Source organism: Danio aesculapii, chromosome 21 (assembly GCF_903798145.1).
Source record: "Danio aesculapii chromosome 21, fDanAes4.1, whole genome shotgun sequence".
NCBI classification, from domain to species: domain Eukaryota; kingdom Metazoa; phylum Chordata; class Actinopteri; order Cypriniformes; family Danionidae; genus Danio; species Danio aesculapii.
Window position 1 is genome coordinate 35,978,996 of NC_079455.1, and position 26,158 is coordinate 36,005,153.

The window sequence follows — 26,158 nt, forward strand, 5'->3', positions numbered from 1 at the left end:
AAGATTTTTTGAAGAAAACTGGAAACCTGTAACCATAGACTTCCATAGTATTTTTTTTCCTATTGTAGAAGTCAATGGTTACAGGTTTTCAGCTTTCTTTAAAATATCTTTCTTTGTAATTAAAAGAAGAAAGAAACTCATGAATGTTTGGAACCACTTGAGGATGAGCGAATAATGAGTGAAATTTTCAGTTTTGGGTGAACTTTCTCTTTAAATTGTCAAAATTATGCACTTATTAATGCATATTACTAATCAAAAATGCATTTTGATGTATGTACAGAAGGGAAATTACTAAATATTTTCATGGTACATGATCTTTACTTAATTTTCCAAGGAAGTTTTGAAATAAAAAATATTAATAATATTATTTTGACCACTACAGTTGTATTTTTTTAATCGTGCAAACTGGTTTTGTGGTCCAGGGTCATTTAATTTAATATAGTTTATAAAATATATGTTATAAAATGTATCATTTGCTAATACACTAACTTACATTACATCATTATCACTAACATTAACATTATCACCAAAAGTATTAAATAAATGTTCTGCATGTAAGATTTTGGCTCTTCTAAAGCATAAAAATACCATTATATGTTTGCAGATATTTAGAAAACATGCGAAGTGAACATTCTGTTTATCTAAAAAACAATGCTAAAGTCAGATATTCTTCTTTGAAAACTTTCCATGCCAGAACGTCTGTCTTTGTTTTGGTTCTTTTTACCCACCCAATGCCAGTTGAGCTAAATATATTTCAGAACCCCGGGTTGCCTTGGTGGAAAACCGCGTATTTCATTCAATCAGAAAGGCTCTCAAAGCATGCCCATGACTGAAATGTGACCTCCGGTCCACAGTAGCAGACTCCGAAATGAGAAGCAGATTCAGATTTCCACATGAGGTTATTATTAATTAGCAAACAATATAAATATTATGAGCCTAAACATTAGGTAAGCAGGTTACATTGTAACCCTGTGTCCTAACAACACGATGAGATTTTTGCTGTGATAAACAATTTGGCTGTTTGCACCAGACGAAACACCACAGAAATGTAAATACAGCCATTCAGAAGCACAGAGTATGCACTCACTCATGAAATTGTAAGGTTTACAATCTAATTAATACATATTAAACCTCTTTAACATTATTAAATGTAGATGCTGAATCACTATGTATTGGTTTGCATTATTTCACAGTTCCAAAGTTCAGTTTCAGACGGTTTATTTGTATTTTTAAGACCTGAAGTAAACTTTCTGCTGCTGCTTTCAGTAGTATGGCAATAAATGTCATGTAAAATGGCATTTCAACTTACATTGTTAGCATTTAACACTGAATAAAGCACATGTGGTGTACCTAAGGTAAACATCACTGTCAGTTTATCCTGTTGTTCAGCTGCAAGAAATAGAAGCCATTTCTAAAATATCAATTCAAGGTGTTGGTTAGAACAAAAACTCTTTTTAATATGTGAAATATTCCTTCTATCGTGTGCCGTTGCTTTTATTTACAACATGACTTTAATCAGCATATAGGCTCAATAGTTAGACTCGCATTTGTTTTGATCCAGGAATGTAATACCTAGTTCAACCACTCGGTGTCAAACTTACATAACGCATCTTTAAGAATACAGAATCTAATTAAGAATCTATCATTTTAATAAAAAGAATTGGGTTTGATAACATGTACATATTAAAGATGACTAAACCCTGTAGAGATGTTAGTTATTTTCTGTTTACGAAGTTCTATTTTCACCATATAGGGATGTAACGTTTCACCTGACTCACGATTCGATTCATGATACTAATCTCATGATACGATTTAGTTGCGATTTTTTTTTTTTTTTTTTGGGCAAAATTATTTGAAACAAATTTAAGGTGAGAAGCACTTTATTTTTTTCCTTGAATGCTGCACCTTTTTTTAAGATGTGCAGGTAAAACTAGTTTGCGACTCTAAACACAGCGCCCCCTCTGTTCAAAACATGTATTGCGATTCGTTCAACATTTCGACCGGTTTGAATCATCACATATTTAAATCGATTTTCAACCGCCTCATTGTGAATCGTTACATCCCTACTACCTAAATCTTGTGATGCATGTTTTTTTTTTTATGTACATTTGTGAATGGACCATAAACTTTTTCATTCTGACACTGGTTGTTACTTCTCAAAGTGTGTTGATGCATAAATTGAAATGCACTGTTTTAAATCTCAAATCTCTTTCCTCTCCGCTGTTTTCCACCCACAGACTCCCTGAAGAAAAAAGTCCAAGCTTTACCCTCCCCAGAGCGAGAGATACAGACCGTAAATCTAAAGAAAGACGTGAAGTACGGCCTGGGTGAGTAACAACACCCTCTGCTGCACATCCAGTCAGAACAGAGCTCCTCACAGACACACTGAAGTAAAGCATAGTGTGATAGATAGCAGAGGCCTGGCAGTCCTCACACACACGCTCACTCACACACACTGATTAAAGAAGCTGTGCTGCTTCCTATCCACTGCCAATGGTGACCTGTAGTGAAATATCTTATCAGGATTCAGACTGAATGTGAGAGAATGTGTCCATCACTGATCAGATCTGTCAACACTGGGACCCAAACCTCCTGTCAGTGCTTTAAATCCCAAAACACTCTAAATACCAAAATGTTCCCAAACTCTTAAATCAGTTTCAGAACAGATGAAACAGTAATATGGTAGTAATAATAATAATATTGTAAAAAAGGGGCAGTTACAAATGATATAATATATAGCATACAACAGAAAGGATTAAACATCCTAATAAACTAATTGAATTATCAAATCTCGTCACTTTTTCTTCACTATATAATTTAACATGTATTGATTCTAAATAACGGTACTACAGTTATTTAGTGAAGAGCAGCGTTTGTTTTATTTTTATCACTTGAGGGTGAGGGAATTTTCATTTTTAGGTGAACTGTCCCTTTAATTTAATATGAGATCAATGATATTACAGTTCTATAAATCCTTCATTTGTATTAAATTATTTGTAATCCTTTCAATTATTATTTTTAATAATAATGCTTTTAACAGCGCTTGGACTGCATTCAACAGCCTCAAATTACTTGACTTTAAACTGATAGTATTATTATTATTATTATTATTATCATTATTATTATTATTCTTCATTCATTTTCTATTCGGCTTAGTCCCTTTATTAATCAGGGTTTGCCACAGCGGAATGAACCGCCAACTTATCCAGCATACACAGCAGATGCCCTTCTAGCTGCAAGCCATCACTGGGAAACACCCATACACTCTCATTCACACAAATAAACTACGGGCAATTTAGCTTACCCAATTCACCTATAGCGCATGTCTTTGGACTGTGGGGGAACTGCAGGTTTTCAGGTTGTTGGAGGAGAGACTTCAGGCCGTCAGGACCTCGGCACCCTCATCAGCTCAATCACACCCGGAGGACCTGCAGACATCAATGGCTGTCTGAAACCTGGTACGAGAAAACTGCTCTTCTTTAAAGCCTTCCTTCTGTATTTTGGATTTAGCAAGTCAATTGCTAGAGTTTGTAGAAACATGTTTCATAATTTTTCAAAGCACTAAGAGGAACGTTTTGCGTGTGCATAAGTAAAGCAAACTGACCTTATTCTGTGGATGTTTTTCACTTAAATAGTAATAATAGTCCACTAGGGGGCCTCAGCAACTAACAAATGGGGATGCAGAATGACTTGTAGTGAGTGCAGTAGTGTGTCTTTTGTCTATTTAAAGTGTGGGTGTGTATACTCCACAAATATATGAACACAACACTTTGAAAATTTCTATGTACACAAAAAAAATTTCTCTAAAATATTGTTCACACATTTAAAACATTTATTGTTCACCCACTCAGACACTCACCCAAAAATGAAAATAACTCAGTGTTTACTCTCCCTCAAGTGGTTCCAAACATTTACAAGTTTCTTTCTTCTGTTGAACGCTAAAGATATTTTAAAGAAAGATAAAAACCTGTGACCATTGACTTCCACAGTAGAAAAAACAAATACTGTGGAAGTCAATTGCTTTAGGTTCCCAACATTCTTCAAAACATCTTATTGTGTGCTCAACAGAAGAAAGAAGCATAAATATTAAAGGGAGGGCGAGTTTTGGGCAAACTATACCTTTAACTTTAACATTAAGTTGTAGTTACAGTACATTTCATTTCAAGTAATATATTTTTTTAATATTAATATTTTTAGGTAATGATACCTCTGTCCCAGGACATTTTTGCCTCTTTTTTTCAGATTGTACAGTATAAGCTTATGTATAATCTTCAGTATAAGCTACATTTTGGCTTTTCTTATAGGCGACAGACTGTTAAGTGTGAATGACGTCAGTCTGGAAAGCCTCTCACATGACACTGTAGTGGAGATGCTGCAAAGCGCCCCTGATGATGTCACACTGGTGGTCTCTCAGCCGAAAGAGAGACTGTTTCCAGGTATTGGAAGTAATACATATTACTACAATTTTTGTTTGTTGCTATTTTAAAAGAACTAAGGCCGTACGAACACAAGTAATTTCAGAACCGAAGTTTTTTTTCCTATGCATTTTGGCTGTTTGTCGACACGAAAACACAGTATTAGTTGACTGAAACTAAAACTTTCTGAAAACTCAGAAAGTGAAGCCAGGCTGAAGATATTTTAAAACTCTGGGTACAGTGTTATTGTGCGGATGCTAAAACTGGAGTTTTTGCCTCATGAAGTTTTCTTCCATTCTAATTGGCCAACTGGTTCATACCAAACGCTGAAGATGTAATTTAGGCAAATTTTGCACATTCACAATAAACCAGTAATCTGCCTCTATTCTCGCATTTACATTGATTGGTATGCAATGTACTCATGAAAATACCTAATTCTGAGTTCGGTGTGAATCCAGCATAACAGGCTTTTATTGCTACCTGTTGGTTCGGCATGTCCTCAACCCTTTCACGTGTACGATCACACCGGTGTGATTAGAGCGTAAGAACACGTCATCAGCTGTTCAAAATCAAATCTAATGGCTTGTGCTGAGAGATATAAAAAGAGGACCGCGCTGCTAGTTATAAATTACAATTAATCAGTGTTTTTAAATAATGTTGATTTTAGGTTTCATTTTTAGGCATTCACTTGCACATAACTACTAGCAAAACAGAACATTGGCGGTTTTGTAAAACACATGTAAGACAAGAGAGTAATACATGCATTTATATCTTCACGTCTGGACTACTGCGACTCAATTTATATAGGTATTGGTCGATCTTATACAAGTGATCCGAAAAGCAGCTGCTAGACTTCTTACTGCCACTTGTAAAGTTTGAGCACAGAACCTCTGTCTTATTCTCTCTGCACTGATTGCTGGTATGTTTTAGATTAGAGTTTAACATTTTACGCTTTACATTTAAGGTTTTTAATGGTCTGGCACATTCTAATCTATATCTGAACTTGTGACCGTTTACATATTTGCGAGATCAGAGGTGCCCAAAGTAGGGCCCGCGGGTCAAAGTTGGACCATGGTTACACTTGGTTTGGCCCACCATACCATCTCAAAAGAAAGAGAGAATAATGGGGTGTTGGTTGGGGCAAATGTCTTTGACAGAGATTGTCACTTCGAACTGAACGTAACTTTTTGTTTCTTAGTTTACCTGAGGAGCTACAAAAAAAAACAATGTTAAATGTTTCTTTTAAATGTTGTAAATGAATCTGTCTTTTAAAACTGTCAATACTGTCACTTGACAGATAAAGGGCAATGCACAACACATCAGCGAGCAAATCCAAGCAAAGGCAAAAGTAGCTTGACTAGTGTGTTCAGCATGGAAATCCATTGTGTTATAAATAGGGTTGTTTATGTTTTTACTATAATAAATTCATTATAAAATGTTAAAAATGATATTGCATCATTAATGAATATGCTTTAAAGCAACGTTTTGTGGTTATTTTTAAATATTAGCAAATAAATTAGGAAATAACCCATGCCAAATTCAACGTAATACAGTTTAGTATATTTAACTTTGTTCCACAGTCCTCAATCAAGTTTGGTTTTTGGCCCATTATAAGAAAAAGTTTGGGCACCCCTGTGCTAGATGTTTAAGGTCATCAAGTCACAAATGGTTTAATTAGTGTTGCTGAATACCGGTTGACTCCTCAGAAAATGATAAATCTTTATTTATTTGCATCTGTTGTATTTAACTTTGCTTGTCATTTTTTTAATTATATTAATGCAAATATGTTCCCCTACAGATTCATCCAAATCGATCTAAAAATTAGGAATTCTTAACAAGCTAGTCAACTCATCTGGTGAAATATCACAATATAAATCACAGCAAATGAAAATATTGCAATGCCAGTTTTTTCCAATATTGAGCAGCCTTACCTAAAACATATTTCTACTGAATCTCACTGAAAATCTCTCCTCTTTTAGACTCTCCTTCTGGAACCCATCACTATAATCCAGCCACACAAATCCAAGAATTAGACATGGACTCATCTTCTGAAGATCATACCCGCTCCCCGAGCCCTCCTTTTACTTCCAGCAAAACTTCGCCACCTCAGTCCATTCGGCAGGGCAGCATCAGCTCACAGGACTCCAGGACAGAGAGCACCGGCCTCCAGCAAACGCATCTCAATGGATTCCACAAAAACATTCCCACCGAGGGTCCCACAGCAGCACAGGCTCTCCCCGCAAACATCAAACCTTCTGTTGAAGCCACACCACCAGCATTGCCTCCTAAAACCAGAAAATCCAAAGCGGCTGATGTCCCGAAAGAGCTGGAGTACTCAGACAGAGGGGATTCAGACATGGATGAAGACACGTACTCGAATAGCCAAGAGAAACAAAAGACTAAAAAGGTAGACTCAGTCTCTGTAGTGATTTGAGTGAACTTTGACTCTCACCTCAAATTTGTGTTTGTTCTTCTAGTCAGTTTGATATGATTATGTGTGCTTTTTACGATGTTTTAACTTCATCCTAAAGTATTAAATGGATCTTTTTTTTTTTAATATTAGGACCGTTTTCATTCACTTATTGCATTGAGTTCACTACATGGGGATTTTCACTTTATATATATATATATATATATATATATATATATATATATATATATATAAACAAATTTGCTGGTAATTTACTGAGCTTCAAGCCATGCTTGATGTACTGTAGTTGACTTTTGAATTCATTAAAGAAGGCTTTGGTGATTCATAAAATGCAATTTAATAGTTGCGAGAGATAAGACAAACATGTCAGTGAACAAAATTAAACCCATTGCTCTGCACTGGAACAAAAAAAGCTGACCTAACTCAAAATTGTAAGGCAAGTTGCTGCAGAGCTTTTTAGAGTGGACTCAAATTTCAACCCAGGTACTGTACTTGACTTGATTTAAGTTGAGGAAAAAATATCTTGAAGTTTGTTGCCTTAATTCTAAGTTGAGTCAACTTTTTTATATAGTGTGGAAGTTACATTGAGGTCTGATTAAAAAAAAAACAATTTCAGAGAACAGATGTTTTGATTCATGGGACATCAGTGTATCGTTAGGAGCCACCGGTGTTAAAATATATATATATATATATATATATATATATATATATATATATATATATATATATATATATATATATATATATATATATATATATATTTATGAAAAATGCCATGAAAAATAACATATGGTATAATTTCATTGAGATTGGTTACAGTATATATTTTTCAAAAAAGACGTAAAAAGTTGTAAAGCCTTTAGTAATACTCCAAGCTTTTTCCATTGAGTAGTTGAGTGACTGCACTATAAAGGGTTAAGGTGTCGGTAGCCTTTAATTAGCATTTTATGAATTCCTAAAGACCACCGTTTTAATAAAAAAAACAAAAAGAAAGAAAATAACGAATGCAAAAGTCTCGTACATCTTGAACGTTATACATCTTGTTGTGAGTTAACAGTAAATATTCATTTTTGGTTGACATTTGTTTGATTTTCAAACATGAAATCAACATGTTTAGTGGTAATTTCTAAGGAAAAGTTCCCTAAAACGTATTTTTTGTAAAAAAAAAAAAACATGAGGAAAATGATCAGAATTTTCATTCTCATTACATCAGCCATGTTCTCTGAAATATTATATAATAATATTATAATATCTCATAATATGAGTTGCTGTTAAAAAAATGTAAAAAAAAGTTTTCAGAGTGTACCGCTGTTTGGAAAAGTCGAGGTTTTAAAACCGCCAGAATTTTCTTCTATACCGTTCGTACAATAAACAGTATGTACAATTTTTTATTATTATTTTTTTAGGACAACGGTTTCCCCGGCAGAAAATATAGCCAAAGATGCCATTTTAAATTGTAAAGAAATCTGTTTTTTTTTTAACTAATGCAGACAGCAGAAGTCAATGATTCATTTTAATTATTTACCCTCACATGTTTACTGTTACAAAATATTATAAATGTTTCTCAAAATATATATATTTTTGTGTTTAAAGGGGAAAAAGTTTTAGTTTTTTTACACAGACATTTAAAAAGAATATATTTTAGAGCAGTAAAAAAGGACAACAGTATCTCAACCAGAAAATATACCCAAAGATGCCGTTTTAAATTCAGTGTTATTGAAACAGGTGAAGACAGCAGAAGTCAATAATTCATTTTAATTATTTAGCCTGACATGTTTACTGCTCTAAAATATTATAAAAGTTTCTTAAAATATTTATTTTGTGTTTAAAGGGGAAAAAAGTTGAGTTTTTTTACCCAGACATTTAAAAGAATATATTTTAGAGCAGTAATCACAATACCGTGAAACACTGATATTTTTATCCAAGGTTATCATACCATCAGAATTTTATACCGGCCCATGCCTTATTATAACAGTCATTTGATACGAATTTACATTTGTTTCAATATTCTTTGAAGAATGAAAAGTTAACCTGAGCAATATTAATTTTAAAAAGTAATATCATCATCACTGCTGTCACATTTGATCAGTTTAATGCATACTTGTTAAATAAAAGCATTATACATTTTTAACATATCTTTACTAACACAAACTTATGATCTAACAACTGCAAATGAATGAGTTGTCAAACCTGTGTGTTCGTGGCTAAACAGCACCGCCAGTTGACTGACAAAATACTCATTACCATGAAGGCCTCTTATTGACACTTCCTATTAACATTCATTTTTGTCAATCCAATTACAAGTAGACAAGATAAATACAAGTGGATGAAGTCTCAAATAGGGTCTTTTTGAACTTTAATCCACCATCAGAGGTAGTCAAAAACACAATCACTTGATTGTAGTGTACTTTAAACACTCATGCTGTCATGTCAATTTGAACATGTTCATACCAGGTGAAAACAGAGCTTAAATTTAAAACCAAATCAAACTCATAATTATTTATTTCTTATGTGTTCAGTGTGACAAACATCAGTTGCATATTTCTTAAAAGTTCCCTTAAAAACTAGCATTGCTGTTTAGGGTTAGCATTGACTGGCTTCCAATGCAGATGTTTTAGATATCATCAAACACACACACTTACTGCTCTTGCTCTCTTTCTGAACGATTGCATTTCTGAATGTAAATGCAATGCAGTTTTGCATGTCGACAGCATTAACCTTTGTCCCTTGCATGTGCACGACCTCATATTTACATCGCTCTTCTCTGTTTACAGGGGGTTTCTCCCAACACCATCACGGAGACTTTAAGTGCTAGTAGCCCAGACGTCAATAGCCTCCACCCTGGAGATCTATTTGACATTGAGCTGTCCAAAATAGACAGCAGTCTGGGCATTAGTGTCACGGTACTGTTTGGAAAGGTTTCCGCTCTTTGTTTTTCTCCTTTATTTCTCTTTTACTTACTTTTGTGTGTGTGTGTGTGTGTGTTGTTTTTGTGCCCTTAGCCGTCGCTCCTTTTTGAAGCTCCTCGCTTGGCTTCAGTTTTGGGAAAGTAGATTTGACTCTTTGCATGCAGATTTTTTCAGGCATTTGAATTGGCTCCTTCACTAACGGTAAAAGCCAAACACAGTAGGTAAAGCCGAGTGCAGAAACACGCACAGTTGCAGATGGATTGTGTTTTTAAAAGGGATAGTTCACCCAAAATTGAAAATTCCCTCATAGTTTATTTACCCATAGGTCATACAAGATGTAGTTTTTTTTGTTCTTCAGTAGAACATTGAAGGAGATTTTTAGCTGAATTAGTTGTCCTTGTGGATTCATATAATAGCAGTGAATGGTGACAAGTTTTTGAGAATAAAAATAAATACAAACTAAAATGACTCCAAACCAATTGCCGTGTCTCATGATGACACACTAGGGTCTTCTGGAGTGGAATGATTAGCCTGTGTAAGAAATTGAACATTATTTACAATATAATAATAATAATTCCTTACATTTATATAGTGCTTTTCTGGGCACTCAAAGCGCTTTACACATGGGGGAATCTTCTCATCCACCAGTGTGCAGCATCCACCTGGATGACGCAACGGCAGCCATATTGCACCAGACCACACACCAGCTGATTGGTGCAGAGGAAACAATTATGATATCAGGATGGTTAGGAGGGCATGACAGACAGAGGCCAGTGGACAAATTTGGCCAGGATGCTCGGGTTAAACCCCTACTCTTTTTCGAAGGACATCCTAAGATTTTTAATGACCACAGAGGGTCTGGACCTGGGTTTAACATCTCATCTGAAAGACGGCGCTTACTGAGCAGTATAGAGTCCCCTTCACTATACTGTGGCATTACGACCCACACAGACCGCAGGTTGGGTTACTAATACCACTTCCGGCAGCAACCTAGCTTTCTCATGTGGTCTCCCTTCTAGGTACTGACCGGGCGCGGCACTGCTTAGCTTCAGTGGGTGACCATGTGAGAGTTGCAGAGAGCTAGCTGCTAATTTTATTAGCATTAATCCAAACAATTCTTAAATCAAGAAGCATTTTTTAGACAAGCAAAACATTGTCTTGTTTTAAGACATTTGTCAAAATTAAGTGAGTTTTTCCTTAAAACAAGCAAAGTGGTCTGCCAAATGAGGCGAGCTACATAATCTTATGTCATAAAGTTTTGTTAGCTTGTTTTGAGGAAAAACTCACTTAACATTACTAATATAACATAATAATTTTTAAGATAATATATAGAAATATATAGAACATATAGAAAATTCTTCATGATTTAAGAATTTTTAGATATTTGGACTAGAAACAAGAAAAAAAAAATCCTGTTGCTTTAGGCTGCTTTTTTTAGAGCTTTTTTGTGCTGCAAAAAGCATTTTCTAGACAACCAACACATGCCAATGGGGTAAACTAAATAATCTTATGTCAAAAGTAAATCCAAGATTGTTTGGCTTACCCAATTAGCAGATTATTTTGCTTGTTTTGACAAAAAAACTCACTTAAAATTACTAATCTAGCATATTATATAATAAAATAATCTGTCTTTTCTTACTTGTCTTGAAAATACTTGTTTTACCAATCGTTTCACTTCACAAGACCTCAGTGTGTCATCAGAAGCCATGGGGATTGATTTGGACTCTTTTGTGTGTGTTTATTTTTAATGTAAATTAATCTATCACAATTCACTGCCATTATATGAATCACAAAGGACCACAAATTCATCTAAAAATCTTATTTAATGTTCTACTGAAGAATAAAAAGCCATCTATATGTTGGATGACCTGTGGATGAGAAATTTAACAGGATATTTAAATTTCTGGGTGGACTATCCCTTTAATGGAGAAGCACCAATGCCTGCATTGATTTGCATTTACTTGTCTGCGGTGTGATTTTGCAGTGAAGCTTTCCTGAGATTTATTAGCTTGTGGCTTTTTTATTTTGTGATTTAATAGGTTTTTTTTATATCATTATTTCAAAATACTGTAGTGAAATGCATTAATCAAGTCGAGAAATCAGGTGGTTTGCTCTTTATGTTTGTAAGTATTGGGGTCACTGCTTTTTTTTTTTTTTTATAGATGGTTTAATCCAGAAAATGCGTCTCCTATGATTTAGATTTAATAGAATGAGCATGTCCAATTGGTTTAATACACATCCAAAACGGATTATAGGCAGGTTTTCTTCCCATGATGCTATTCTCTGTAGGTATATTAACTTGTTTTTCTGTTTTAGGGTGGATCAAACACATCGTTGAAGCATGGAGGGATTTACGTTAAAGGAGTCATTCCTAAAGGAGCTGCTGAGCTGGATGGGAGGATAAAGAAAGGTGAAAAGTTCATTAGAATTGTTAAAAACAATATGGACCCTTTTCACAAGCCCGTTATGATGCGTTTAACAGTCATCATATTCTTAAATCTTTGAAAGTTTTTTATATTTAGATTTTTTTTTAAAAAACGAATTAACATTTATATGTATTTATGTATGTATTATATCATCCTTGCATCAAACTACATAAAACTGAATTACTGCAATGTCTATGGGGTGGACAATAAATTTGAAGTTATTTTCTCCTCTGGCTGCCATTATCAGTCTCACACTATTCATATCCTTTTTTCGAAAGTCTTGATACCACCGAAAAGTTTTTATTTTATTATTTCAGCAAATAATATTGTAAAAAAATTATTTGTTGTACTCTCCCTGCACTCTAAGTTTACCCAACTATGACGACTACTGCTGCTGAGAAACCCAGAAATGTGAAAAGTATCTATTGGGTTGAATCATATAATGTAATACAATATATTATGTAATATTGAAATCCTACATCTCTACATAGGACAAGTAGTTTGAATAATGTAGTAAATCTATGTACAGATACAGTGCTCAGCATGAATGATTACACCTCTTACTGATCTCTCATTTAAATGAATACTTTCTATAGGGTGCTATAAAATAAGTTGTGTGTAGACATTACATTAGACAGACAGTACTAAAGCCAAAACTGGAATTAATCGAAAAAGTTATCGAATATCTTAAGATTGCGGTGCGAAAATTTGTACACCTCAATAAATATCATAAGGAAAGATATTACATTAAATGTTTCTAAAGCTGAAAAATCAAGAGAACCGTTAAAAATATTACTTTTAATTTTGAATTTAGTTAATTTAGTTTATTTTAATCGCGTTTGAATTTAGATGTATTATAATTCTATTCCTAAAGATGTAAGGTGACCAAACTTATATTTTATAGAATATAACCATTTAAAAAAACTGTTTTGTTTAGATGTTTGTTTACTCTGAAATATACATATTAAATAAATATATATTGTCTTTATTGACTGAGAAATTGATGAAATATTCATTTTCAAAAGGAGTGTATTTATTTATGCTGAGCGTTGTACATACTGATAGTTATTTATAATTATCATTAATCTGTTCATTTATGATAATAACAACCTGCACATTTCTATTTCACAAGACTTTTAGCAAGACTGTATGTTTTTTAATTGATTGGTTGTGTCCTACAGGGGATCGTGTGGTAGCTGTGAACGGGAAGAGCCTTGAAGGAGCAACTCACAAACAGGCAGTAGAGATGCTGAGAGACACCGGCCAGGTGAGAACACTGGAGACACTGCTGTGTGTATATATATATATATATATATATATGTATATATATATATATATATATATATATATATATATATATATATATATGTATATATATGTATATACTATACTGTATATATGTATATGTAGACACTAGTATTCAGCTTAAAGGGCAATTTAAAGGATTAACTAGGTTAATAAGGTTAATTATATATATATAATTTTTTTAATTTATTAATTTACTCATTTATTTCCTTTTTTTATTTGTCAGGTGGTGCACCTGTTGATGGAGAGAGGTCAGCCACCAAAAGACAGCATTCATGCTCCCCTGACGCCTCAAGGAACCTCTGAACCTCAAAACACAACAGTGGAGGAGCCCCCAGCACCAAGGAAAGATTACAACTTCATTACTGCAGGTATCAGCTGGAATAGGCACCAAAAAAAAAAGACATGGAGATGCCATGATGCACATAATAGCTTAAAGGTCCCATGAAGTGCTTTTAAATGCACATTTTTAAATTTTATGTTTGATGTAGGCTCAAATGAAAAATGAAGAAAGGGTGGGACATAGGGACATTTAAAAAAAAAACAAAAAAAAAACAGCCAATAGCGTTTAGTTTTTGTCACGGCTCTGCCTTTGAGAGTCGTTGAGCTCAATCGCATCAAATGAAGAGCAAATGAGATCCGTCTTGAAGGGGGCGGGACATGTCAGATACTAGAGAGCATTTGATTGGTTAGAAGATCTTTGGAGAGGTATGAGGTGACATGAATGCTTATATGTCTTTGGATGTTTATATCAGGTTTATATCTTAGAAAAGCAAATGTTGTCATTGTTTTGGAGCACACTAGCTTCTAGATATCCTTAAGGTGAGTATACTAATACCGGCATCTAAAATTCTTTGTTTTAATTTCACGGGACCTTTAAAAATGTGTTAAAAAAATATTTTTTTCATTAAACAGCACTTAGGAAATATTTAAATACGAATAAAAATTTAGGAAGGCTAGTAATTTTGCCTGTATAATAAATATTGTACATCCCTAGTGTAAATGTGTTTACCTTAACACATGGTATGGAGTAAGTGACGAATTTCCAAATTCTTCATTCCATTTTATCTTATTGTCCCTTAAGAGAAGTAACACTGATAAACACAGTTGACCTCTCACTTGTTGACTGCCAAATGAAAATGTGCTAAAGGTACCGCAGAGGTGAACCGTGGGCTGGCATTTGAACTTTGGAAGAGTAAATGGGCATTTCTGTTGTTTACCTGGTCTAGATAACACATTTGATGTGGCTTTACTGAAGAACACGTCCGGCCTGGGCTTCAGCTTCAGCCGCGAGGAAAGCGTTCCCGGAGAGCCTCTGGGCTCCAGCATGGTCCGCGTCAAGAAGCTCTTTCCAGGCCAACCAGCAGCCGAAAGCGGTCGCATCAAAGTAGGCGACGTCATTCTGAGGGTCAACCAGACGCCACTCAAGGGCCTGTCCCAACATGTACGTAGAATATATATTTATGCTGAGATTCAATAATTCAATATATCCTGATAATGAACATGCGCAATGTTGATTACATGGGCACTTTAAAATACGGTGAATAATTATTTATTTTTTAATTTAAATTAAATAATTTTTAAATATTTTTTTTTTATTTATTTATTTTTATTTATTAACTATTTATTATTTATCTTTTTTAAGAATATTCAGATCGTTGTATTTGTGCTTGAAGACTTACTATTTTCACACAAACATTTTTATGTTAATCTGGCTTACGGTATTAAACATTCAGTGGCTACGTATAGTAGAGATATGTGGATCAGCTGAAATGTCACCTTCTTAGCTTCATAGTAATCCTCCATCCGCCACCCGCCCCCACATACAAATTTATGTGGTATTAATATATCCACACCCGATCCTCACTTTAATGATTCTAATTCTGTTTTAAGCATGATGATGATAGGTCAGTGTGCACCGTTTGTTATTAACAGCAGATTCAGTGAGCTAATCTGTGCATCCCTTGCCAGAGACAACATGGAAGGGGAATACTCTATATCAAGGCAGCACAGGTCTGTCCACACATGCATCCACGTAACTTCCAGTGGTATTTTTTGCTGTCCTGATGAATGTAAGAACTTAAAGTGCTTGTCAGACTTTGACTTGTCTGGCCTTTCGGTTTAGCACACACGATGTTTCATATTTTAGGTACCGTTCTTTTGACTTTCTTATAAAGAGCTTTACAGCCGTTGCATAGCCTCTTACATACCCAGCACTTGATTAAACCTCGTTAACCTTTGCTAAAACGCTCCCATGCGGCACTTTTCTGTCCTTCCTTTTGTTTTGTTTTTAATTCTCCCTTTTTAAGTTTCTCTCGGATCGGTTTCGCCTTCATTTCTGCTTTAACAAATGTGTTTAAAAAGTACAAAGCAAAAATCATTAATAATTAAACTCATCCACCCGCTACCCACCCGCAACTAATCATAATGTATTATAATGGATTATCCGCAGCACTCGTGGATATAACCGCCATCCGTGCATCACTAACGTATAGGCCTTTGATTCATTGATCTGTACAGTAAGGTTTCATTTGTTAACATCAGTTAATTTCATTTAAGTAAATTTTATGACAGCTACAAAAGTATGGAATAAAATCACTGTCATTAATATTTCGTGCGTAAATAAAATTCACGCATCCGTAATTATAAAATCGTAAAGGAAAACGGAGCGTACTCGTAATTTTACGAGGCTACAATTGCAAAATCTGCGATTAGAACAGACACAGATACGACATTTTGTTTTTCTGTTTGTTTATGACTGATACATTTACGATGGGTGTACTTTACACACACAAATTATAGTTTCTCCACGGACACGAAGTCCAGATTACGAGTACGAATCAAACAGCGAGACTTCACTGTCAAAATTACGTCACCGCTTCCACAGGCATTAATAAACAAGCGAGAGTCATCGATCATAACGGCGCGCCTGCTGGACGTTCGAGCTTACACACACCGTCTCAGATAAGATTTCTGTTATTCCCTCTTTGAGAAATGTCCGTCATGAGCTGTAATAAGGGTTGAGACTTAATGAGGTCCAATTTCGCTGTGTTTTTTGGACATTTTACTGAATCAAAATTAAGAACGGGCCGAGGATAGAGAGCTAGCATAATGTCAGTTAACGTTACAGGCAGCGAGCGCAGAGTCTCTCAGTGAATCACTGAACGGTGTTCAACTATAACAGGACATCTGTTGATTAAGTCACCTTTTTTAAAGCCAGATCGAATATTGATCTATTATGTAATGAAGATATCAGCAAAAGGCAGTTTAAATATTTGAGGGTTTGTGCTCACCAGAAGTTTGTAACGTTAAACATTTATGAGACTATGAATCAAAATAAATAAATGTTAAATATGTGACCCCGGACCACAAAACCAGACATGAGGGGCAATCATCTGAAACAGACCTGTATGTCATCTGAAAGCTGAATAATTAAGCTCCTCATTGATGTATGGAGAGGAGATGACAAGATCATATATATATATATATATATATATATATATATATATATATATATATATATATATATATATATATATATATATATATATATATATATATATATATATATATATATATATATATATTATCTTTAAATTTGTACAAAGTAAGGTATTAGTAACTATTGATATAAATGTTTGTTATGTTATTTGTTATTATCTGTTTGTTATATTACTTGATTAAACTATTAGTTACATTATATTGTATTACTATAATTAATAAACGATTACCATAAACATTTATATTACCATTTAGCCGTATACTATTCTGTGTGTTTCTCTCTTTCTGTGTGTGTTTGTTCTATATTGGTGATTGTTTAATTACCACATTATATTTAGCTTATTCTGGTTTATTTAAAGTTAATTAATTGATAAGAGTAAAACTTTTCTTTGTTTTATCTACCTATACTGGATAAATCTGTCTAATTTAATTTGTGTTCTCTGGTGATCTTAGAGTATTTGAGAGTTATTTAAACAGTTAAAAAAAGTGACTTAATCAACAGATGTCATGTTATAGTTAAACACTGTTCAGTGATTCACTGAGAGACTCTGCGCTCGCTGCCTGTAACGTTAACTGACACATTATGCTAGCTCTCTATCCTCGGCCCGTTCTTAATTTTGATTCAGTAAAATGTCCAAAAAACACAGCGAAATTGGACCTCATTAAGTCTCAACCCTTATTACAGCTCATGACGGACATTTCTCAAAGAGGGAATAACAGAAATCTTATCTGAGACGGTGTGTGTAAGCTCGAACGTCCAGCAGGCGCACTGTTATGATCGATGACTCTCGCTTGTTTATTAATGCCTGTGGAAGCGGTGACGTAATTTTGACAGTGAAGTCTCGCTGTTTGATTCGTACTCGTAATCAGGACTTCGTGTCCGTGGAGAAACTGTAATTCGTGTTTGTAAAGTACACCCATCGTAAATGTATCAGTCATAAACAAACAGAAAAACAAAATGTCGTATTTGTGTCTGTTCTAATCGCAGATTTTGAAATTGTACCCTCGTAAAATTACGAGTACGCTCCGTTTTCCTTCACGATTTTATAATTACGGATGCGTGAATTTTATTTACGCACGAAATATTAATGACAGTGATTTTATTCCATACAAAAGCATCTATTAATCTTCTATGATGTAAATTTCTCAGTTAATCTCTATAATGCTTTTTAAAAAGTTGTAATCATTTTATTAAAAGGAGTTGATACTAAAATTCTGTCGTATTTTAGATTAACTATATACGCCTTTTTTCACTGTTGATTTTAATGCATTAACTGATATTTACAATTGACTTTTTTGTGTTACCGATTGTACTTTAGCATCCTTTTCCATTTAATCTGTCGAAAACATTTATATTCACTGAGGATAAAAAGTGTATTTATTAGTACTGTCAAACGGTTAAAGCTGCGGTCACACTGGACTTTTCTCCCTGTAGACTTCCATTCATACGCACGCGAATGTGGCAGACCGGAAACACAAGCTCATGTGACAAGTTTCGCAGTTTGCTGCGTTGCAAAATTCAAGCTTGGTGAACTCTGACCTGCGAAATCGCATCACGTGACTGCATGAGACCAATCGAAGATCAAAACATGACCTCGATGGACAGAAATGTAAAATATTGATCAATCGCTCACTTTTTAAATTTGTAATATCTTGTTTAATCCTGCCCCATTTCGCAACGCCGTACTACAGAATTTTTCATGCTCAAACTCGAGTGTGATCATCACATAAACGCATACAAGATGAAAGTTTGTAAAATACTTTTTTTTTTTCAAAAAAACAGATTTTTTTTCAACACATTTCTAATAGTTTTGCTAACTCATTTCTAATCTTTGCCATGATGACAGTAAATAATATTTTACTAGATATTTTTCAAGACACTTCTATACAGCAAAGTGACATTTAAAGGCTTAACTTGGGTAATTAGGCAGGTTAGGTTAATTAGGCAAGTTATTGTATAACAATAATTTGTTCTGTAGACTTAGGGGCTAATAATTTTGACCTTAAAATGGTTCATAAAAAAATTAAAACTGCTTTTATTCTAGCCTAAAAAAACAAATGAGACTTTCTCCAGAAGAAAAAATATTATCAGACATACTGTGAAAATTTCTTTGCTCTGTTAAACATCATTTGGGAAATATTTAAAAAAGAAAAAAAATTAAAAGGGGGGCTAATAATTCTGACTTCAACTGTATTCACTAGGGCTGCACAATATATTGTTTAAGCATCGATATCGCAATGTATGCATCCGCAATAGTCACGCCGCTTAGATATGCAATGCTGAGTTAGGATTATATTTGAGTAAAATTCACAGAACACAAGATTTGTGGAGTCACTGCAAGTTTAACCACATTAGAGTGAAATTTTATAGTTGTTTATAGTTATAGTTGTTTTTAACTATTTTTTTAACATGTTTTTAAGGCCTGCGAGAGAGTAAAGTATTCAGGCATAAGACCTTTTGCCAATTGGATGTTTAATAAAGAATTATTTTATTGCATTATTTTTACAATAAAGACTGCAGTGTAATTTTTACATTTATTTATACAAAACCACAAAGGATGCACTGCTTATTTCACTTTCATCTTTGCTTTATTGTATTTATTTATTCTTGTAACTTGTTCATTACATTTTATGCATCATTCACTTGCCTACAGAATCATCCCAATCAATCTAAATTAATACATTTGGTAACACTTTAGGGACCAATGCTCACTATTAAATAATTGCTTTTTAGTGTGCATGAGATATTGGCTGCTTATTAGTACTAAATATTCTAAATAAACTAAATCTTCTGCATGATCTTATTCTAAATCCCTTATCCAATATCTAAACTACCTTAATATATATTGAAGCAAAAGTCAAAGGTAATGGTTTGGAAGTGAACATAAAATAAAGTGTGACGATAAATTCTTTCCAATTAGCGCTATTCAATTATTTGGTGAAATTGTAGATACAGTATGTCGCAATATATATCACAGAAAAATTTGCAAAACATTGCAATGTCAGATTTTTACAATATCATGCAGCCCTAATATTTACATATACAGTTGAAGTCAGAATTATTAGCCCCCTTTGAACTTTTTTTTTCTTTTTTAAATATTAACTAAATGATGTTTAACAGAGCAAGGAAATTTTTACAGTATGTCTGATAATATTTTTTCTTCTGGAGAAAGTCTTATTTGTTTTATTTCAGCTAGAAAAACAGAAGTTTTTAAATAAAAAAAAATTATTAGCCCCTTTAAGCTATATTTTTTTCAATAGTCTACAGAACAAACCATTGTTCTACAATAACTTGCCTAATTACCCTAACCTGCCTAGTTAACCCAATTAACCTAGTTAAGCCTTTAAATGTCACTTTAAGCTGTATAGAAGTGTCTTGAAAAATATCTAGTCAACTATTATTTACTGTCATCATGGCAAAGATAAAATAAATCAGTTATTAGAAATGAGTTATTAAAACTATTATGTTTAGAAATGTGTTGAAAAAAATCTTCTCTCTTTTAAACAGAAAATAGGAAAAAATAAACAGGGGGCTAATAATTCAGGGGGGCAAATAATTCTGACTTTAATTGTATATTTAGATTTATATACAGGGTATATATCTTATATATCTAAGTCTTAAAATATCTTAAATCTCAAAAGCTAAATTTTGGGCCTTAAAAAGTCTTAAATCTACCAAAATTTTGTGTTGTAGGTCTTAATAGGCCTTCATTTTACTTTGTTCATTACCCAATCACCAACAATCCCAATCTCAATAAAACTTTCAACTTTTTATTTAATAGCATTTAATTACTTTCTTTACTTAAAAGTTCTCCATTTATTTACTGCTGAGTTTACTGACCTGACCTATTTTATATTATTAAATTATTATTATTGTAGACTGAAGCAATTGACAGCTATGTTTTATTCTATTTTTGGTAGGGTTATAGGGCTTGTAAATGGATATATTTGAAAATTAATGCAAAAATATTTAAACAAAATTATGACTATTGTGTTGTTAAATGTATCAAATTATAAACATTTTTGATATTGCAAGTGAAAATCTTTTCTAACTGGAATATCGAAAAAAAATCCTTAGCATTTAGCCCTGTAAAAGTCTAAAATTTCATTCATAATGGTCTTAAAAATGTCTTAAAGTCTTTAATTTAACTTGGTGAAACCTGCAGAAACCCTGTATATATAATTTGTATAATATCTAAATATTATATAAACAAATATTTTATACATCATAGCCATGACTATATTTACACAAAGATATACACAGTACACACCTGTTTATTTATTAAATATGAACTTTTATATTGGATGTGATTAATCGTTTGACAGCATTTATAGATGTAAGTAAATACATATACACATCTTATAATATCAATATTGTTGGTTAGTCTATGCTTTATTCAGTCAGTTTAGTTTCTGTCAGCTATGCGTTTTGGAATAAGTAATCTGCAAGTTAGTGTTCACTCCATTTCTTTATCTAATAAATTCAATATTATGATAATATCTTAAATCGTGATACTGCAGAAGCCTACATGTGCGTATATGAAGAGAATTAGCTGATGTTGTTTAAAGTCTGTGTGTTTTGTTGTGTGGTGTTTGTCAGGAGGTGATTTCTGCTCTGCGGGGAACAGGACAGGAGGTCATCCTTCACTTGTGTAGACCTGAACAGGGGATTTTACCTGAGATGGACACTGCTATAACTGTAAGAGTTCTTGTTTTCCGCTTACTGAAGCCTCTGCATTAGGTTTTCATTACTGAAGTAATATTCTGCTAGTTTTCACATAAGAACATGAGGAGGGGGTGTAATGAGGCTGTGTGTAAATTACTGCAACATTAGAACAGTAGTCCTGCTTTATTTTAGAGTTTTCTTGAGTCTAATGTTGAGTTTTGTTTTATTTTAGATTGAAATGTTATTTAGTATTTAATGTTTTTCATTTTTATTTAGTTTTTTGCGTGTTGTTTTCTGTTTTAGTGTTTTATTTTGTTAGTTTTGATATTTTAATTATTTAATTAATTTAATTAGTTTGGAGTTATTTAATTATTAATTTATTTTGTTTTTTTGGAGTTTTACAGTTTTACTGTTTTATTTTGATGATTTCACTTTGTTTTTTTTATATTTGAGTATTTTATTTGGTCTACTGAATTTTTATATTTATTGTGTGCCTTTTTGCAATTTTAAATATTTTATTTCACTTTCAGAATTTTATTTTGAACTTTTTTTGGTCTTTTTATGAGTCAATTTTATTTAGTTTGATTATTTTTACTCATTTTGTTTTCGCTACTTTTATAGGGTCTTGTTTTATTTAAACATTTTATTTGTTTATGATATTGCACCTTTTGTTTGGAATATTTGATTAATTTTAATATATTGATTAAGTTTTTGTTATTTTGTTGTTGTTTTAGTTTAGACCAATCATTTAGTTTTAAATGTAGTTTTGTCTTTATATTTAGATTCCCCCTTTTTGAGTCTTGTTTATTTTTAAAGGGTTTTATTTTATCTTTTTTATTTTATTTTATTTTATTTTATTTTATTTTATTTTATTTTATTTTATTTTATTTTATTTTATTTTTAGAATTATATTTTTAACATTTTTTATTTGATTTTGTATTATGTCTGTTACATTTTAGTTTGATAATTTTACTTAAGTGACTTTTTATTTGAATATTTTATTGAGTTTTGAGCTTCATATTTTACCTTTTGTTTTCATATTTTCATATTTGGTTATGTTTTGTTTTTTGTTATTAATTTTTAAATATTTTTTAATAAATGTTATTATTTGTTTAATAGTTTTAAACAATTTGCAGTTTACGTTTAGATTCCCACCCTTTTGTTGATATCTTGTTTATTTATTGATGGATATGTTATTCTAATTTACTTTTATTTTTGTTATTTTGTTTTTTATTTAGTCTAGACTGTAATCCTTTAGTTTTAAACTTTATTTTTTGTTTAGATTTCCTCCTTTTAATTGATATCTTGTTTATTTATCAATGGAAATTTTATTTTAATTTTCTTTGTTTTTGTTATCTTATTATTATTTTAGTTTAGACTATAATCGTTTAGTTTTAATCAATTTGCAATTTATGTTTAGATTCCCGCCTAAACATAATTGATATCTTATTGATATCTTGTTCATTTATCAATGGATATGTTATTCTAATTGAAACAAAAAACACACAAGGATTATCTGTCTAATTCTGGTGCATTTGCAGAAGTGCTAATTAATGTAAACTGTCCCTGCCAAATAAATAAATAAATAATTTACTTTTATTTTTGTTATTTTATTATAATTTTAGTTGAGACTATAATCATTTAGTTTTAAACTTTGTCTTTATGTTTAGATTTCCCCCCTGTAATTGATATCTTGGTAATTTATTAATGTATATGTTGTTTTAATTTACCTTACTTTTGTTATTTTATTATTATTTTCGTTTAGACTATAATAGTTTAGTTTTAATCTTTGTTTTGTCTTTATATTTAGATGTTTCCCTCTTTTTTTCAAACTTGTTTATTTATAAATGGTTATTTTGTTTTATTTTTATTTCATAATAATTATCTTTCTAATTCTCATTCTGAATTAGAATTTTCTAGTTCTAATTCAGCTTTTCATTAAATCTATCAGCAGCTACCTTTGCATCCACTAAACTTAAAACCTCTACCATCTCCAGACACCTGTCCCATCTCCACGAAAGCAGGCCCATGTGCAGCCCCAGGCCTCCCCTAGCACGAGCTCCTCTCCTAAGGCAGAGTCTCAGCGGGCGTTGGGTCCTGTGGAGGAGGCTCTGGAGCGCTTGCTGCTCAAATCTCCCAGCCGCAGGGACAGTTACAGCGACAGCACCGATAATGATGAACTTGAGGACGCTTTCAGAGCTGCAAACCTGGAGCGGGACAGCAGCGTCTACCAGACACCTGTGGAGAGAGTCCCATATGAGGACGAGATGGACGACACTGTACAGTCAGCTTATTACTCATCCAGACAGTCCATGGCCAGATCTGAGGACAGCAGGAGGTCAGATGTTGTTCTTGAAGCATAGTACAATACAAGTAAATAGTGGTGAAAGCAAACGGTTTGGATCACACTAAGTTTTTCGAGTCACTGATTGGACTATTTTTTTGTATCAGCAAAAAAGGGAGGATACCAATGGCAGTTGCTTTCCATTTATTACAAAAACAGAATTTATTTTAACAAACAGAACTTAGAACCTGTAATTTTTATAAAACTAAATAAATAATCAGCTGAATAAAAAAGTTAAATATTCAATACTTTGATAAATGACCTTTTCTATGGTTGCTGATAATAGTAAATGTATATTATAATTATATTATAATCTTGTACAACACACATATGTGTTTTAAAAATAATTTTTAATTCATGATTCAATAATTCGCTCATAAAACTGCATGTTTCATTACTAGATGTATCATTTTTGAGGAATTATTCAGTGACATATTTTTGATGTTTGTTTGTCGCCACCTATTGGTTAAACAATGTAATTGCTACAACTTTCAACAGCGTTAAGTTGCATTAAACAGTGATTTTAAATCTTTACCATAAACATCAGTGTTTATATCAGAACCATAAACTGTTACCCTAATACTGCTGTGTCATCTGATTGTTTGTAACTAACTGAAAAGTGTGAAAACTAAACCTCTTTCTCAATCAAACGCAGATTTGAATGCTGCGCATCGAAGGATTAATAAACAAATGCAAATCTTCATCAGTTATAATTTATGTTGTGCGGATTTGAATTGAGATGCCAATCTTATATTGTTTAATTGTGCAGCTTTACACTGAATGCAGGCTAGTGAAAGTAGTGACAGAAAACACCTTTAACAAACTAAGCAAATCATTTAGAAGACCTCACAACTTCTTCCTTCATCGTTATATTTAATTTTTAGCCAAAATGCTTTCATACATGTGATTTGAAGACTCGGGAGGCGGTCTCTCTCCCCGATTGTTACAAATTTAGATTATCTACAAGTAAAAAAAAAAAAGGTATTAATCTGCAGGTCACTTGCCTTCCGAACCATGTATTGTGATACTGGTTGATTCGTGTTCTATACGGATCTGTTACACCCCTACAATAAATATCAGAAAAATACATACAACTCAAAGCAAAATACAAGTAATGTAATGAAATATAAAAAATATAATATAATGACTGGCCGGAATAACATTGTAAAAAGTTAAAAATATTATGTAAAATATTAAACAAACAAAAAACAATCAAAAAAGATTTGAAATTAAACAAAATGCAAGAATAATCTCAAAGTTAAATATTAATTACTTTAAATACTCAATTAAAAAATTGAAAATCAAAAAGTCTGAATAAAACTAATCAAAATATTCAGAAAAGTGAAAAAAGTGAAACCAAATGAAATGTTAAAAATAAAATAATAAAAAACTTACGAAAGAACAAAAGTCTAAGCCTTAATACTTACTGAAAAAATAAAATAAATGATTATAAATGGAAATAATGCTAATAAAATAAATCATAAAGTCCAATAGTAAACAGAATCTTAATACATAACTAACTAATTAACTAACTAGCTAACTAACTAACTAACCAACTAACTAACTGTAATAAAATTATACTATACTATAAAATATAAAATAAATTAATGCTTAAAATCAAATATTTATGTGCATGTATACATTAGGATTTAATTGTTTAAGCACAGGTATTAGTGTTTGGCTTTGTCAGCATAAATGAGTGTATTTGGATTTGTAACTAAAAACTGTTCTTGCATCAGCATAGATGTATGTGTGTCTCTGTGTGTGTATGTGTGCAGGTTATTGAGTTCAGGTGTGAATGAACTGATTCTGTGAGTTTTACATCATGTGACTGTCTGTGTTATACAACACTGAGAAACGCTCTCTGACAGAGATCGAGATCTGCATGTGACTGAACATTGCTGGGATATTCTCTTTGAGTAGAAATACTGTAATTCAATGACAGCAGCAGGGTGGTTTTAAGAACTTAAAAAAAAACTTCTATTTTATTTTGTATTTAACATCAGTTTTAATCTGCGGTCACACTGGACTTTTCTCCCCATAGACTTTCATTCATACGCGTGTGAATGCGTCACACCGGAAACACAAGCTCATGCGACAAGTTTCGCAGTTCGCTGTGTTGCAAAGTTCAAGCTTTGTGAACTCTGACCTGCGAAATCGC

At 32.6% G+C, this 26,158-nt stretch overlaps 1 protein-coding gene across 5 annotated transcripts in view; it reads left to right on the forward strand.

The window, feature by feature from the left end:
• Positions 1–26,158, forward strand: part of ptpn13 (protein tyrosine phosphatase non-receptor type 13) — a 166,028-nt gene that overhangs the window by 115,764 nt on the left and 24,106 nt on the right. For 2 of the 5 annotated variants that reach the window (XM_056446110.1, XM_056446112.1), the window contains 11 exons: positions 2,238–2,327; positions 3,351–3,458; positions 4,305–4,436; positions 6,395–6,822; positions 9,621–9,764; positions 12,072–12,165; positions 13,363–13,448; positions 13,713–13,857; positions 14,716–14,930; positions 21,588–21,686; positions 23,651–23,991. In XM_056446110.1, the coding sequence (XP_056302085.1) occupies positions 2,238–2,327; positions 3,351–3,458; positions 4,305–4,436; positions 6,395–6,822; positions 9,621–9,764; positions 12,072–12,165; positions 13,363–13,448; positions 13,713–13,857; positions 14,716–14,930; positions 21,588–21,686; positions 23,651–23,991 (1,882 nt within the window). The remainder of the gene's footprint in view (positions 1–2,237; positions 2,328–3,350; positions 3,459–4,304; positions 4,437–6,394; positions 6,823–9,620; positions 9,765–12,071; positions 12,166–13,362; positions 13,449–13,712; positions 13,858–14,715; positions 14,931–21,587; positions 21,687–23,650; positions 23,992–26,158) is intronic. The other 3 variants (XM_056446111.1, XM_056446114.1, XM_056446113.1) reach the window with 2 other exon arrangements.